The sequence below is a fragment of the Narcine bancroftii genome, chromosome 2 (genome assembly GCF_036971445.1).
Source record: "Narcine bancroftii isolate sNarBan1 chromosome 2, sNarBan1.hap1, whole genome shotgun sequence".
In the NCBI taxonomy this organism is placed as follows: domain Eukaryota; kingdom Metazoa; phylum Chordata; class Chondrichthyes; order Torpediniformes; family Narcinidae; genus Narcine; species Narcine bancroftii.
Genome location: NC_091470.1, coordinates 320,790,155 through 320,808,375, shown reverse-complemented (window position 1 = coordinate 320,808,375; position 18,221 = coordinate 320,790,155). Strand labels below are relative to the sequence as shown.

The following is an 18,221-nucleotide window of genomic DNA, read 5'->3' as shown; positions in this document are numbered from 1 at the left end:
GAAGGATGAGCAACAAAAGGAAAGAATTTGTAGGTTTGGGAGGTTGGGGAGATGCATATCTCTGCACAGAGATACAGAAGCATGGGCTGAATGGCTGCAACCTTTCTGTGATTAGATGCATTTACATAACACATCTAATTTAATTAAATAAGTAATACATTTAAAGGGGTTTTTTTAAGTGAAATTTGACACCAAACCACAAATGTCCACATGTTGTAAAGTAAATTTAAAGGATGAATGAGAGGTCGAGGAAGGAAATCTAAAACTTCAAGTTTTGGCAGTTGACAATGTTAGTACGATTGAAATCGTAGATGTACAAAAGGCTAGAATTTGTAAAGCACAGATCATAGAAGGCTGTAAACCTGAAGGAAGTATTATGAGGCAACAACAAGATTTACATAAAGCATGGCATTTTAAAATCAAGGCTCAGTGGTTCAAAGTTGTTCTCAATTAGCAAGAAGGGGAGTGGTAAATAAATACTTCCTTGTATGTTGGGACATAGGCTGCAGACCAGGAAACTCAGGTTTGCATAGATTGAAAGATCAGAGTTCAGGTAGTCCACACCTAGGATGGTGAGAGAAGAATTGAAGTAAATGAAGAGCGGTGGAGGACTTAAATAGGCTGAGCTGGATTCAGACCCACACTAATGTGTTGTAAGTGACCTATGTAGACACAGTTTCACCAAACTGCTTGTGTAAGCACAATTAGGATGTAAACAGCAGCCTTATCAAAGGTGAATCATCTATGAGAATTGGGAAAAACTTTTTTTAATGCTGGGCCCAAAGGCAATTATACTGCAGTTACCGCCATCCAGTGTGAGGTAACTAAATTAGTTGTGACTGAGATCAAATTGAGGTAAACTCATAAACATTAATTTTCATGAATTGTCGGACTCTGGTTTTACCCTACCCTTAATTTAGTCTATGTGTCATCTGAGTCCAGCGTGTTCGTTAAATGAAGTGATAGGAGAAGGTATTCGGTTCAACAATCAGTTTATTACACAGCACAAGAATAAAGCTTAACAGGGCTCTGGTTCAGTCGTTAGTTCATAGGTCACCTGCCCAAGACTGACCTCTACTGTCCAGTCTCTACAGTTTATATAGCTCATCCTTATCATACAGAACAAAAGTTGGCTTCCTTTGCTAGATTTCATTATCATACAGAACAAAAGTTGGCTTTCTTTGCTAGATTTCTTGCATAAGATTTATCACAAGTAATTTCCTGCTCTGCAGATATTGGGGTGTAGAGCTCCCATCTTAATCCTCAAGGCCAGAATATCCTGTTGTTTTGATCAGAAATCAATTCATACCCCAGATATTTCTAATTATTTCTTTGTTCTCATCTGGCCATATTCTTCTATTCTACTCAACACCTCCTTCTGTCTTAGCCTTCTTACTGAGTTAGTTTCCATTCTCTTTGTCTCTGTCAGGATTCTCTTTGTTCTTGTCTGACTATCGTCTCCGCTCATCAACACCACCTTTTGCCTTAACATTCCTACTAAATTGTTTCATACATATTCTCTCTTTTGTATTTTGTATTTTGGGAGCAGGCAATTCTAAACCTACTGTAATCAGCCAACTTTGCTACATACTGTGGCTGCCCCTTACTTACATTACTCTTTCCCTTCACCATGAGGTAAATATTAAATTGTTACCTAGTACTGGATTCATGTACATAAGCATATATTCTACATATTTTCTATGATTAATTAACCCCTATATTCCAACAGTTTATGACATAAAAGTAACATGGAAAATCATTAGCTGTAATAGTTTACTGTTGATAAATCTGTAATTACATTGATGTTATGTCATAGAGCATAAGAACGAATAGTTTAAAATAGTTTTGTTACAAGAGCAACATGCTGGTAATTTTCCTGTCCTTTTAATTGTTTTTCCTCATCACAGTGTTAACAACAGCTGCTTTGATGACCTTTGATGGCAGAAGATGAGTAAATCAGTCTTAGCTTGCGGTGCAGCCAAAGACTTTTGCTGAAGCAAACATGACTGTTAGATAAATTAAATATGTAATGGGATGAACAAGCTCCTCTTTCAGCTCCTTATACTAAATGAGCTTGAAGAACTTCAAATGAAATTCCCAATGGGCACAGGTCCGCAGTCTACAGATATAAAATATACTTGGACTTACAATATTTAAAACCAAGTCGTGGGTTGGAAATTAAAATAGGCTGAATGACATTTTTTTCAAAAGGTTAGGCTTCAAATTAGTTTGTAATTATAATATCTAATTGTAGTACTTGTGGTATTCAAGATGGCAGCAGAGGTCTATTTTACATAAATTGGGGATCAGTAAACTTACTTTGCATCTTTGGTGCTGTAAAACCAACATGGAATTGTTCAAAAAAATGAAACTTTTTTTTAACCCAGTTAATTGTGCCATTTCTGTGTGGATTGATCTAATAATCTGTCACAGTCATAAATGAGCAATCAGGAAAATCCCTGGGACATACTATCCAATTGTGGAATGTGTCATGTTTTTCTTCATTGTTTCGCAGAACAGGACAGCACAGGCCCTTTGGTTTGCCATGTCTGCATCATCCATTACTCATTACATTAGTCCAAACCTCTATTCCTTGCTTGTTTATCTGTCTCTCTAAATGCCTCAAATGTTTTTTTCTCATCTGCTTCTGCCACCTTCCCTGGTGGCACATCTCAGGCATGTTTAAAAAAAAACTTGCCTCAAATAATTAGTTTTGATTTCAACACTTTCAAATTTGAATTAAAATTATAACTTATTGTACTCATTCTTTCCTAGGGGCCCTATTTGAACAGACATATGAATGAACTCCTTCCCGTTGAATGTCCTCGATCAAAAATAGCCTGTTTCCTCATTGGTTCCTCAGCATGAAAATTTTAAAATCTATTTTATGTGCATTATGTTACATTGAAGAAACAACTCTGTAAACACAAACAACTCATCAATACAAGGGCTAAGCAGTCCCTCATTGATTTGAGAAGTGGTTTGTCAGGACACGAGTTGGCCACATCTATACCCAGAGCTTTGAATTATTGCTGTACTGCCCTTCATACCCTGGAGTCATACTCAATATTATATTGCAGGAAACTCAACAGCCTAAAGATTAGCAGACCTAGTGCTTCCTTCTTTGGAGGAAGAAGGATGAGAATTCAAATTCTTCAAGGAGCTAAAGATAAGAGGGCACACAAAATCAGTGAACCGGTGCGGACTCGAAAGGCCAACATGGCCTGTTTCCGCTCCGTAAATGGTTATATGGTTATATGGTTATGGTTATATCTCCTTTAAACTTTCTCTGTCACCTTAAAGTGTTTGTCATTTGTATCCTGGGAAAAAGACTCTCACCTCTGACATTTTCAGAATTTTAGATACTTTGATCTGGTTGCCCCCTCAGCCACCAACATTCCAGGTTTGTCCAGCCTCTCCTTATAGCTAAAACACTCCAAACCAGGTAACATTCTGGTAAGCCTCTTCTGCGCCTAACCCAAAGCCTCCTTCCTCTAATGTGGCCAGAACTGCAGAAAATGCTCCAAAACATGGGTTAACTAAAGTTTTGCACAGCTGCAAAATGACTTACCAACTTTTATTCTCAATGCCCAAATGATGTAGGCAAGCATACAGTCAAATTCTTTACCACTCTATCCACCTGTGTTACCACTTTCGGGAGCTATGAATTTGCACTGTGATTAGCCATCTGTGTATCAAAGATCCTAAATGCTGCCATTTACTGTATATTTTCCTCTTGCATTTGGCTTCCCAAAATCCATCACCTTACATTTGATGGAATTAAACTCTATCTGCCATTTTGTCATCCAAATTTACAACTGAAACTTCAGTCACCTGGCCAGATTCATTGTTTTTGAGTTCAATTTTTTCCACTCATAAATTAGATTTTCAAGGATTATCAAGCCTTACTTTCTCAAACAGACTTCCTACACCTCTTGTTGTTGCTATTTTGCCACTCAGAATACTCATTGCAAACCTTTTAATCCCTGTCTTCTCCTCTCACTCATCTCACTTCCTGCCCACTATTCAAATTCTTGCCCTTTCTTCTACCTCGGGCCTCCACCTTATCATTGCTATGCTCCAGGATGCTGTAAATATGTAAAAAATGGTTGCTGTTATGTATGGTTTCTTTGCAAGATGTTTTGTGCTTGTAAATGCTTTGGACGGAGTGATCATCGTTGGAGTGAGCTGAGGCAGAGTGGAAAGGCTTTGGCTCAAGGGGCTTTGGTGAATAGGTGCAGAAGTTGAAGTAACAAAGAGCCACCCTATTCAAGGATTCAGCAGGTCGCACAAGAAAGGGCAGGTTTCAGATATCATATTTTTTTACTCTAGTCATAAACAGGGTGAATGGTAGCCAAAGCAGGGGAATGCTCCTCTTGCAGAAAGTGAGTCATCAGGGAAGCCAGCAGTATCGCTTATGACTTCATTTGCAAGAAGTGCATCCAGCTGCAGCTCCTGACAAACTGAATTAAGAAATTGGAGCTGGAGTTGGGTGAATTTGGATCATTCGGGAGGCAGAGGGAGTGATAGACAGGAGTTGCAGGGAAACTAATACACCTAGGAGACAGGAAAAGGGTGATGGGTGACAGTCAGGGGAGAGAAAGAGAACAGGTAGGCAGTGCAGGGGACTCCTGTTGCCATTCCCCTCAATAACAAGTATTCCATTTTGTATACTGTTGGGAGGGAAATGACCTATCAGGGACAAGCTATGGCGATCAGGTCTCTGACATAGGGACTGGTCCTGTGGCTAAGAAGGGAAGGGAGGAGAAAAGGCAAGTTGTAGTGATAGGAGATTCCATAGTTAGGGGGACAGATAAGAGGTTCTGTGGAAGAGTTTGTCTATCCCAGATGGTATTCTGCCTCCCTGGTGCCAGAGTCCGAGATATCTCAGATCGAGTTCACGGCATTCTCGGGAGGGAGGATGTGCAGCCAGATGTCGTAGTTCATATAGGAACCAATGATGTAGGTAGGAAGGGTGAGGAGGTCCTGCAAGGAGAATTCAGGGAGATAGGCACGAGGTTGAAGGACAGGGCCTCCAGTTTGTGATCTCAGGATTGCTATTTGTGCCATGTGCTAGTGAGGTTAGAAATAGGAGGATCGTGCAGCTTAACATGTGGCTAAAGACATGGTGCAGGAGGGAGGGTTTCAGATTTCTGCATCATTGGGCTCTCTTCCAGGGAAAGACGGACCTGTTCCGAAAGAACAGTTAGCATCTGAATTGGAAGGTGTCGGACTCTGGCTTTACCCTACCCTCAATTTAGTCTATGTGTTGTCTGAGTCCAGCGTGCTCGTTGAATGAAGTGATAGGAGAAGGTATTTGGTTCAACAATCAGTTTATTACACAGCACAAGAATAAAGCTTAACAGAGCTCTGGTTCAGTCATTAGTTCATAGGTCACCTGCACAGTGAGCTATTCCCCAAGACAGACTTCTACTGTCCAGTCTCTACAGCTTATATAGCTCAACCTTATCATACAGAACAAAAGTTGGCTTTCTTTGCTAGATTTTTTGCATAAGATTTATCACAAGTAATCTCCTGCTCTGCAGATATCTGGGGTGTAGAGCTCCCATCTTAATCCTCAAAGAATATCCTGTTGTTTTGATCAGAAATCAATTCATATTTCTTTGTTCTCATCTGGCCATATGCAACCTCCTTTGAAGAAGACCGCAGAGCCCACCTCACTGACAAAAGGCAAAGGAGGAAAAACCCAACACCCAACCCCAACCAACCAATTTTCCCCTGCAACCGCTGCAATCGTGTCTGCCTGTCCCGCATCGGACTTGTCAGCCACAAACGAGCCTGCAGCTGTCGTGGACTTTTTACCCCCTCCATAAATCTTCGTCCGCGAAGCCAAGCCAAAGAAAAGAAAAGAAAGAAAATTCAACACCTCCTTCTGTCTTAGCCTTCTTACTGAGTTAGTTTCCATTCTCTTTGTTTCTGACAGTCTCTGTCAGGATTCTCTTTGTTCTTGTCTGGCCATCGTCTCCTGTGCTCATCAACACCTCCTTTTGCCTTAACATTCCTACTAAATTGTTTCATACATATCCTCTCTTTTGTATTTGGGGCGCAAACAATTCTAAACCTACTGCAATCAGCCAACTTTGCTACATACTGTGGCTGCCCCTTACTTACATTACTCTTTCCCTTCACCATGAGGTAAATATTAAATTGTTACATAGTACTGGATTCATGTATACAAAATGAATAGTACATAAGCATATATTCTACATATTTTCTATGATTAATTAACCCCTATATTCCAACAAAGGGGACGAATATCCTTGCAGGAAGGTTTGCTAGTGTTGATCTGGTGAGTTTAATGTAGATTTGTGGGGGATGGGAACTAGAGTGCCAAAGCAGATAGAGGAGTGGAGGAGGGAAAAAGTGATGTGAAAATTGCGTGCACCATTAGAAATAAATCAACAGGTTGTACATGGTGGAAATGTTCTCAGGTGCATCTATTTCAATACTTTTTAAACAGAAGTATAAGAAAGGAAGACGAGCTTAGAGCGTAGATTGGCACGTAGAATATGACATTGTGTCATTAGTGAAACTTGGTTGCAGAAAGGGCAGGACTGGCAGCTCAATATTTCCAGCTTCCATTGCTTTAGACGTGATAGAGTAGGGGTGGGGGGGGGGGGTGGCGGGATGAAAAGGGGAAAAGTGGCATAGCTCATCAGGGAAAATACCATCAAAATTCTAAGTTTCTACAGGTATATTAAGAACAAAAGGATAGTAAGGAATAAAATTGAAGATCAGAGTGGTTGGATTTGTATGGTTTTAAAGAGATGGGGAAGGTGTTAAATGTTCTTGTTTTTAGCAGTACTACTCACTTAATGGGCACAAAGTCATGGGAAGTAAGGAAAACAAGGACTGATGTCATGGAACCTGTACAGATTAAAGAGGAGTAAGAGCTTACTGTCTTACACCAAATTCCCAGGGACTAACACGATGTTCCCTCAAACCTTGATGGAGGCTAGTGTATAAATTACAGAGACTCGGGCAGAAATATTTAAAATTTCCTTATCATGGGTATGATGCTGGAGGATTGACGGGTTGCTCACGTTGTTCCATTGTTTAAAAAAGGCTCCAAAGTAACCTGGAAATTATAGGCTGGTGATCCTGGCATCAATGGTAGTTACATTTTTGAAAGATGTTCTAAGAGATTGGATATACAATCATTTGGATGGTCAGAAACTGATAGGTTGTGTCTAACCAATCATAGAGCATTTTTTGAGATTAGCAGGAAAGCTAAAAAAAAAGGTTGTAGATGTTGTCTACATGGACTTTAGTAAGGCTATTGACAAGGTCCCACATGCAAGGTTGGTCAGGAAGGTTTAGATGCTGGGTATTCACAGTGAAGTAGTGAATTGGATTTGATACTGACTGGACGGGAGAAGCCAGAAAGTAGTGATGGATGATTGTTTCTCAGACTGGAGGCCTGTGACTAGTGGTGTGCCTCAGGGATCAGTGCTGGGTCTATCCTAATGTCTCATCTATATAAATGATAATGTAGTAAATTGAATGAGCAAGTTTGCAGATGACACTAAGATTGGAGCTGTTGCGTACAGTGAAGAAGGTTTTCAAAGCTTGCAGATGGATCTGGACCAGCTGGGAAAATGGGCTGAAAAATGGCAGATGGACTTTAATGTAGTTAAGTGTGAGGTGTTGCATTTTGGAAGGACAAACCAAGAAAGGGCATACATGGTAAATGGAAGGGCACTGAGGAGTGCAGTAGAACAGATCTGGGAATACAGATACAAAATTCCCTGAAAATGGTGTCACGGGTGGAGAGGGTTGTAAAGAGAGTTCTTGGCCTATTAGCCTTCAAAAATCAAAATATTTCGTATAGAAGTTAGAATATTATGGTAAAATTGTATAAGATATCGATGAGGCCAAATTTGGATTATTGTGTGTAGTTTTGGTCACCTAACTACTGGAAAGATATCAATAAGATAGAAAAAGTGCAGAGAAGATTTATAAGGCTGTTGCCCATACTTCAGGAACTGAGTTACACCAAAAGGGTAAACAGTTGAGCACTTCATTCCTGGAATGTAAAATGATGTGAGATTTGCTACAGGTATTTAAAATTATGAGCGGAGAAAGACAGAATAAATGTGGATAGGCATTTTCCACTGAGGGTAGGTGAGATACAAACCAGAAGACATGGGTTAAGAGTGAAAGGGGAAAGGTTTAGGGGGAACTTCTTCACACACAGAGCAGTAGGAGTATGGAATGAGCTGCCAACTGAAGTGGTGACTGCAGGCTCAATTTTAACATTTAAGAAGAATTTGGACAGGTATATGGATGGGAGATGCATAGAGGGCAATGGACTGGGTGCAAGTCAGTGGGACTAGGCAAAAGAAAATGGCAGACTATAAGAGCTGAAGGGGCCTGTTTCTGTGCTGCAATGTTCTATATTTCTATGGTTCTATGATTTATCTATATCGTATGGGATCATGGGATCTAGGGTGAACTGACCAACTGGATACAATATTAGCTTGATAGTAGGTGATAGAGGGTGAGAGGGTTGCTTTTCAGTCTGGAGGCCACAGGTGTTGTGTCATAGTTTATATCAATGATCAGGATGGGAATATTGGTTGCATGGTTAGTAAATTTGCAGATGTCACTAAAATTCATGGTATAAAGGACAATAAGGAAATTTATGTCAGATTGCATTGGAATCTTGATCAATTGAGTCAGTGGGTCAAGGAATGGTGACGGAATTTAATTTGGAATAGTACGAGGTGTTGCATTTCCCAAGTCAATCCAGGGTAGAACTTTCACAGCAAGTGGAAAAGCCCTGAGGAGTGTTGTAGAACAGAGAGACCTTGAGGTACAGGTAAATTTCTCCATGAAAGAGGTGACCCAGGTGGACAGGGTGTTGAGGAAAGTGATTTGCTTGCTTGTGTTAATTGGTCAGGGTACTGAGTACAGGGTTTTGGATGTCATGTTACGGCTGTGCAAGGTTGATACAACCATGTTTGGAAGACTGCAGGCAGTTGGGGTTGTTTAGCTGTAGGACAGAAGTCATTAAAATGGAAATGGTGTAAAAATGATTCACAAGGATGTTACTATGTTGGATTACAAAGAGAATCTTTTCCTGGAGCATAGGAGACTGACAGGTTACCTTATAGAGATAGACAAAATCATCAGGAGCAGAGGTGAGGTTATTTTCGCCCCACAGTAGGTAAGTATACAACATAGGTTTAAGGTGAGGAAAGAAAGATTTAAAAAGGACCCAAATGGTTACTTTTTTTAAACAGGCTGGTGCAGGGTACATGGATCATTGCCAGAGGAACTGGCAGAGGTGGGTACAATCACAATACTTAAAAGACATCTGGACAGGTACAAGGATTAAAAAAAGGTTTCGAGAAATATGGGTATAATGCAGGCCAATGTGACTAACTTAGATGGGTAGCTTGGTTGGCATGGACAAGTTGGGCTGAAGGGCCTTTCTTGTGCTGTATGACTCTACATGCTATATTTATTTCAAAGCTACCGTAAACATTTCAGAGACCGTTGCTTTTCCTTATAACTGAACTTTTTTTTTAACTTTCTCCCAGTGCTGGCACAGGATTGTGACACAGGGCTCAATGCAAAGATTTCTTACTACTCCCAGGTTGCAGAATTTGCCATTACCCCTCAGGGACTCATCAGCACAAAACAACAACTGGACTACGAGCAACCCAACCACATGTATGAATTTGTTGTTGCTGCTGTAGACAAAGGCCACCCTCCACGGACTGGAACAACATCTGTGAGGATAAGAATCACCAACATCAACGATGAAAGCCCTGTGTTTTCACAGAATATGTACGTGAACTTCTATCCAGGGATAAGTAATCATCTATTTCTGAAGGAAAGTTGGAAACCCCATTTTTACTACTCACTGTTTAAAAATGTTTAGATAAAAGAGCAGTTTTTGGAACTTATTTTCTCCTGGGCGAGAAACAATTATACGTCCATTCTAGAATAGCTGTATTAAGTAATGTGGAAGTCAGTGCCTCACAGAGCTTGTAGTCTAAACTGGAAGCAAACCATGAAAATGTAGCATTGACTGGGCGCTCAAATATTAATTTTCCCAGATGAATTTCTGCTACCAGTCAAATCATTCATTCCTGAAAAGATGCTCAGATGGAACACCACTTTTCCATAAAATGAATCTTTAAAGAGATTCTGAGTCTCCATGGCACAAAGCATCGGTGTCTAAACCAATGGTATTTCATGAGATTTGTTGATTTTTTGGAAAAAAAAAGTACCCACAGAGGATTGCTTTGTGCAGTTAGTTTGCACTTTTCCTTTAAATAATTCTAAAAGTTTTTTCCTTCCCATTTGTAACTGAAAATATCAGAAACAGATGTTCTTCAACAGGGCCCTTTATTCATTAGTGCAGAACCCGGAAAGTCTTTGAAACATAAATATTATGTTTTTGTAAATGTGAACATAATGTTTTTCTATTACTTTAATTTATTGACACACATATAGATTGGGTTGCACTTATTGTAATTGTATGTTTGCATATAAAACCATTTGGACCTCATTTTAATGCTTTGAAAAAAATTGTTATTGGTGAATGATAAAAAGGACCTGGAATTCCTCCAAAAGTTCTGAACTGAGCTTGTTGTGATGCAATTGGTAGCTTGCCCTTCTCTGAATAAGAAGGCTGGTAGCCCACCTTGGTAACCCATCTAAAAACCATGAACGCATGATCCAGTTTGAAGCAGCAGGAGGAGCTTGTAGTATAATATTTTCTTGCTGATATAAAAGATTTTGTGGGACTTCCATAATCTTCCTCATGTTCTGGTTGGCACAGTAAATAACTCAAGAGGCTGAGATTGAGTCACTGGTTTACAGGCTTTTATTCACAATGGACAGGGACCTCATCCCATGCCATGACCCGAGCTTTCTGGGGAAGGGTCAAGGTGTTCGAGGCTTTATACAAGGTCAAAAGAGGGAGGGGCCACAGGTAGAGTCACAGGATGGGGCAGAGCCAGGTAATCAGGAATACAGCAGTTAACCACACTGGCCAATATTTGTCCCATAACCAATTTCATAAAAGTGTTTGTTGTTGACGATTATGTCACTTTCTGTGCAAGTTGACTTGTTTTTTATTTACATTCACAGAACATTTCATCAGCTTTAAAAATGCTTTTTTGCATTTTGAGGTTATTACCATTTTCTCTATTCTACCTATTTATTGTAAGCTTTATTTTTCACTTTGAATTTTTTGGAACACGACCTTATGTTTTTTTTTAATACAGTTAATTCTCTTCAAATTTCCTTTCAGCTCCTTAATAGATCTAATTATATTTTTCTCATCATTCATAAACAGATATAAGACATTTCTTTCTGAGGATGCTGGGCCCAATAGCCTAGTGGCTACAGTTCATGCAAAGGATCCTGATGGTGACAATGTTATCTATACAATCACTGGAGGGAACCAAGAGAAAAATTTTGTGCTTGACAGCCAGAAAGGTGAGATCATACAAACTTTTAAGTCTCAGTTGTTCACATATGAGTTGTACAGTGTCATTATAACCAATAAATCAGCTGCTGTAACTATCCCTACAAATGCAGGTGGCAGACTCACCCTGTCAATGCCAAATGAAAGAGCACAGAGGAGGGTTATTCAGTTCAATACAGTCACCCTTGTTGTCCAAGAATCAAATCCATACCAGTCGTGAGAGCCATATTGATGCACTAAACTGTTGGTGAACAAAGGAATGGCAGATGGAATTTAAAGCGGATAAGTGCAAAGTTTTGCATGTTGGGGAGCGAAACCAGAACAGGGCATACATAGTAAATGGCAGGGCTCTGGGAGTGTTGAACAGAGATACCTTGGGGTAGGAGAACATAGTTCCCTAAAAGTGGAGTCGCAGGTAAACAGGATGGTGAAGAAGGCATCTGGAATGTTGGCATTCGTCAGTCCAGGGATAGAGTACAGGAGTTTGGATCCCATGTTACATCTGCATAAGGTATTGGTGAGGCTACACTCGGAGAACTGTGTGAAGTTCTGATTGCCTATAGGAAGGATATTATTCAGATGGAAGGATGCAGAAAAGAATAACAAGATGTTATCAGGACTCGAGGTATGGTAGAGTTAGCATATCAGTTAGCCCAATGCTGTTACAGAAGTAAAACACAGTATTCTGTGGACACTGTGGTTGGAGTAAAAACACACAGTGGAGAAACTCAGCAAGTCAAACAGTGTCCTTTATATAGCAAAGGCAGAGATACATAACCGATGTTTGAGCCCAAAAGAGAAAATGCCGGTGAGTGTCAGAATAAAATAGTGGGAGAGGGAATGGTGGGTGTAGCAGGACAGGAGATGATAAGAGGAGAAAGGAGGAAGGGGTCAGCAGCATTTTGTGGGGGGGGGGGGGGGGAATGTTCTCTCCATGTCCCCTTAAATTTAAAGTCTTGCATTATAAAGGGAGCCTGGATAGCTGAGATTTTTGGCCCAAGAGCAGAGGAAATTAAGGAATGATCTAATAGATGTTTATAAAATCATGAGGGGGCATTGAAAGGATAGATGGTCACAGCTTTTCCCCTAGGATAGGAGAGTCTATAACTAGGGACCACAAGTTTAAGGGGAGAGGGGGAAGATTTAAAAGGGGCCTGAAGGGAAAGTTTTTGACTGAGGAGAGTAGGTGTCTGGAATGAACTGCCAGGGGGTAGTGATAAAGGCAGAAACAAGTTTAAAAGACATTTGGACAGGCACATGAACAGAAAGAGTTTGGAGGGATATGGGCCAAGCACAGGCAAATGCAACTCATTTTGGTAGGCACCTTAGTCAGCATGGTCAAGTTGGGTTGAATGGCTTGTTTCCCTGCTGTATAAATCTATTGACAAACTCGACTTCTGAACTGAGTGATAGGCAAAAAGCTGTTAAGAGTAAATTGGGATTTCCTTCAGCTTTAATTAACTAGATGGGTTTTTAATACAATTTTGTAGTTTCAAAGCCACTATTATTGGCATGAGAGATAAAAAAAAAACATTACATCTCAGCTGTTGGAGACATTGCATTCATGATGAATCAGTGGAGTCATCGTTCAACAAAAGACATACACATTTGGGTTTGGACAAACTGAAGATGATAGAAAGCAAAGAGTGGGGGACAATCAAGAAAGCATTGACAAAATCAGTATTGTAGGTCAGAGGATAATCATTAAGGATCTGGTTCAGAAGGCCAGAGGCAGGTGTGAATAATTATCATGTGACACAGAGGTCACTGATTCAGAAGTTCAGCAGAGCATGAAAATGAACTCTTGAGTTGGTAAAAATCCAGTACCTCTTGAAGGACGATTGAATGGGTAAATTTTGTGGATATTGGATGCCAAGTTTCCATCGTAGTATTTGAATCTTGGGTGCTAGCTGCCATCGCAATGTTCACATATCACACATACTAAAGAACTCGCCTCCCACTTACCTACAGAGTCCAGCATATTCAGTGTAGACTGTAAACCCTTTGTGATATCAAGATTATGATTGATGAATTTCAGGAATGAGGATTGATTCATCTGTATCAAACCTCTCAATTGCGTATTAAAATATCAACATTATCAAACTTTAGGATGACAGGGTTAGGGTAGTGGTTAGTCCAGTGCTAATACAGCACTACCAACCCAAGCTTGAATCCAACACACTCTGTAAGGAGTTTGTATGTCCTCCCCATGTCTGTGTGGGGTTTCCTCCGAGTGCTCTGGTTTCCTCCCGCATTCAAGTCAAGTTCAAATTTATTGTCAGAGTATATACATGATCCCTGAGATGATTTTCTTTCTGCAGGCCAGGCAAAATTTCTACTTATTGGTAGTGTAAACTGTACTCAAGTAAAAAATATGGATGCAAAAGAAACAAATGCAAAACAAAGAAAAACATGTCAATAAACTGATTGTGCAGATATAGAAAAAAAAAATTCAGTAATAAAAAATGTGTCAAGTCAGAGTCCTGAAATGATTCTCTGATTGAGTTTGTTGTTTATGAGTCTGATGGTTGAGGGGTAGCAACTGTTCCTGAAGCTGATGGAATGAATCGTGTGGTACCCATATCTCTTTTGTGATGGGAACAGCAAGAACAGAGCAGAGTGTGTCCTGGGTGGTGTGGATCCTTCACGATTGCTGCTGTTGCCCGACAGCATTTTCTCGAGTATTTTTCCTGTGATGTACTGGGTTGTGATGTGTATCCACTATGTTTCCGGTCAGAGCTATTGATACCAGGCAGTGATGCAGACAGTCAGTGCATTTTCCACTGCATATGTAGAAGTTAGCCAAGGTTTCCGATGTTATACCAAACTTTGGCAAACTCCTCCGAGATAGTGACTCCTAGGCATTTAAATTTGCTCACCCTCTTTTCTTCTTATCCCCGTTGATCACTGGATCATACACCTCTGGTTTTCCTTTCCTAAAATCTAGAATCAGCTTCTTGGTTTTGGGGATATTGGATGTGAGGTTGTTGTTAGTACACTATTCAGCCAAGTTTCCAATCTCCCTCCTGTATGATGAAACATCAGCCCTTTTTATACAACTGTGGCATCATCAACAAATGTGTAAACTTTGTAATTGTCATACTGAGCCATGCAGTTGTAGGTGTAAAGCAAATAGAGGGGGCTAAGTACGCAGCCTGTGGTGCTCCAATACTGATGGTGATGTGGAGATGTTCTTACCAATCTGCATTGATTGGGGTTTGGGGATGAGGAAATCCAGGATCCAATTACACAGTAGAGTATTGAGGCCCAAGTCTTGGTGTTTGCTGATCAGTTTTGAGGGAATGATGGTGTTTAATGCCAAACTATAGTCAATAAAGAGCATCCTGATGTATGCATCTTTCCTGTCCCGGTGTTCCAAGGTTTTGTGTAGATCCAGTGAGATGGCATCTGCTGTAGACCTGTTGCTATGATAGGGAAATTGGAATGGATCCATGTTGCCACTCAGGTAGGAGCTGATATGCTTCAACACTAGGCCCTCAAAACTAGAAAGACATCTGGGATTAGTTAAGTAATTGGTTACCTGGGTGTATTAGGGCAGCGTAGAATTATGGATCAGAAGGGTCTGTTACAATGCTGTATGTCTAAATTAAAATATTAAATTAAAAACGACCTCAGACACAATTTTCACTGGTGGTGGGTGAGAATTTATCTGCCAATCAATTTCCAAGGGATTATTCACTCACTGAGATACTTTAACAAAGCCACATGTTTCAGGATGGCATAAATTTTAAATGTTAGACTGCTAAGTTTCCAGCTCATGCAAGATAATCTCTAATTATTTTGATGATTTCAAACAATGACAGGTATTATAAAACTACGGAGAAGCCCTGCACCCAAACTGCAAGGACCACAGTATGTGCTGAATATCACAGCAACGGATGACAACCTCTCAGGAGGGCCCATGCCCCTCAGCAGCACTGCTCAAGTTATTGTGGGGATCAATGATGTGAATAACAACAAGCCAGTGTTTACAGAGGTATGAACTTCCCATATACTACAAATATACATGGTGAAATAGGAAGAGACGTGGAGGACGGGGATAGCAATGTGGAGAAAGCTGGTTTGTTTGTTCTGGGAACATTAAGTTGGACATTTCCAAGGCCTGATGGCATATGTCCCAAGTCACTGAAAGAGGCAAGTGAGGAGATTACTGAGTTCTTGATGAAGTTCTTTGCATCCTCACCAATGAGGAACTGGAGGATTGGATAAATTTCTTCATGAAAGGAAATGGGGATGATCCAGGAAATGATAGACCAGTGAGGCTCACATCACTGGTGGAGAAACAATTGGAATGGATATTGTTAGCAATAAGATTTACGCACATTTGGAAATCCATGGTCAAATTTAGGAACAGTCAACACAGCTTTGTGTGGGGCACGGCTTACAGGTTCAATTAAATTTTGTGAAGAGACGTCAAAGGCAGTTAATGAAGGTAGGCCAATGGATGTTGTCTACATGGACTTTAGTAAGGTCTTTGACAAGGTCCTGCATGGGTAGTTGGTCAAGAAGGTTCAGCTGCTTGGCATCCTGCATGAGGTAGAAAATTGGATTAGACATTGGCTTTGCGGGAGAAGCAAGAGAGGGGTAGTTCTCTTACTGGAAGCCTGTGACGAGTCGTGGGCCTTAGTGATCACTGCTGGGTTCATTGTTTTTTGTCCATCGTTATCAGCTATCTGGATGATAATGTGGTCAATTGGATCTGCAGATTTGCAAATGACATTGAGGTTGGGGGTGCAGTGGACAACGAGGTTGCAGAGGGATCAGAACCAGCTGGAAAAATGACCTCTAAAATGGCCATATCCATGCTACCACCCTGGAACCAGCACCATTTAAATCTGTGGCTCCCTCAATGTACTTTTTGAGCAAAGAATGAGTCCCAAACAGGCAAGGGCCTTTTATGCATGTAATCATCGGGCTGAATTGCATCAAATGGAGTTCTAGCGTCACAGAGACATGCACCACAGAAATGAGTCCATGCTGTTCATCTAGTACCTTTCTTATTGCTCTATTTCCTAAAAAGAGATTAAAGAGTCCAGTGCTTAAATTGAAAATTTTATCTTTGAATGAAAACTTCAGATTTAAAAAAGAATTGAGCTGCAAAGAAGGATCAGTTAGTTCATAAAACATGAAACACGATTCAAGCTGGGAGAGACAGATTCTCAAGTTGTGACAAACTACAATTTAAAGAGTGATGTTCAGTATTAAATATGTACATAAAATAAGCCACAACAGGATGAAAACTTAGATTTCCAACATGTGCAGCTTTTTTAAAATGACAAATCACAGCAGGAACTCAGGAAAATAATATAAAAATAACCGATTTAATAAGCCAAGGACATGAATTAGAGTGTAAAATAAAACACATCATTAGAGCTTGGAGAGTTGGATTCTGTTGCAGCTTGACCCCATATTGGAGGTTGCACCTTGACAAGGGAAAGGGCCACAAAGTCACCATTCAGCTTTATTGTCAGAGTACATACACGACACTATATACAACCCTGAGTTTCTTTTTCCTGAGGTCGAGGCAGAATTACAGTGCAAAAAACTGTACTCAAGAAGATACATATACATGTAAACTAACCAAGTGATGTAAACAAACTGTGCAATACATAGAGAAAAATTAATAAAATACAAAAGTAAGAGCCTTAAATGAGTCCCTGATTGAGTTTGTTGTTGAGAAGTATGATGATGCTATTCCGGAACCTGGTGGTGCAAGTCTTGTGGCACCTGTACCTTCTTCCGGTTGGTAACAGCGAGAACAGAGTGTATGCTGGGTGGTGAGCATCCTTGATGATTGATGCTGCTCTCTGCCGGCAGTGTTCCCTGCAGAAGTTCTCGATGGTGGGAAGTGTTTTGCCTATGATGTCCTGGACTGCATCCACTATCTTTGGCAAGGATTTCTGCTCAGACGTATTGGAAGCCCCAGGCCAGGCTATGATGCAGCCAGTCAGCACACTTTCCACTACATATCTTTAGAAGTTTTGTCAAGTTTTGCAAGGACCTACCACAAACTCCTGAGGAAATAGAGACAATGACAGGCTTTTTTCTTGATACTATTAGTGTGAAGGGTCCAGGAAAGATCCTCCGAGATAGTGACTCCCAAGAATTTCAATTTGCTCCCCTCTCCACTTCTGATTCCCCGAATGATCACTGGATCGAACACCTCTGGCTTTCCCTTGCTGAAGTCAACAATCGGCTCATTGATCCTCCTGAGATTAAGTGCGAGGTTGTGGTCAAAGCACCATTTGGCCAAGTTTTCAATCTCCCTCCTGTATGCTGCACACTCTATATAAGTGCTGCTCATTGCTACTGCAGATCAAAGAGGAACCACCGACTCACTAAAAGGCCACTAAGACACCATTTGAAAAATCTTTCTGTATCTTCCAAAGGAATGTACAAAATGTAAAAATTTAAATTGATTTGATTTGAGCAAATCAGTTCTTGAAATCCTCCTTATTGATTAATTGTACTATGGAGGTTAGATGGAGTCAGAAAAACAGAAGTGATACAGTTGTGTTTTGTATTTTCATTCTCCTTCTTTGGCTTGGCTTCGCGGACGAAGATTTAAGGAGGGGGTAAATGTCCACGTCAGCTGCAGGCTCGTTTGTGGCTGACAATTCCGATGCGGGACAGGCAGACACGGTTGCAGCGGTTGCAGGGGAAAATTGGTTGGTTGGGGTTGGGTGTTGGGTTTTTCCTCCTTTGTCTTTTGTCAGTGAGGTGGGCTCTGCAG

The 18,221-nt window shown here is 40.5% G+C and overlaps 1 protein-coding gene across 2 annotated transcripts in view; it reads left to right on the top strand.

Moving 5' to 3' along the window:
- LOC138755588 (neural-cadherin) overlaps positions 1-18,221 on the top strand; it is a 283,392-nt gene that overhangs the window by 159,745 nt on the left and 105,426 nt on the right. For both annotated transcript variants that reach the window (XM_069921840.1, XM_069921841.1), the window contains 3 exons: positions 9,567-9,816; positions 11,336-11,478; positions 15,292-15,464. In XM_069921840.1, the coding sequence (XP_069777941.1) occupies positions 9,567-9,816; positions 11,336-11,478; positions 15,292-15,464 (566 nt within the window). The remainder of the gene's footprint in view (positions 1-9,566; positions 9,817-11,335; positions 11,479-15,291; positions 15,465-18,221) is intronic.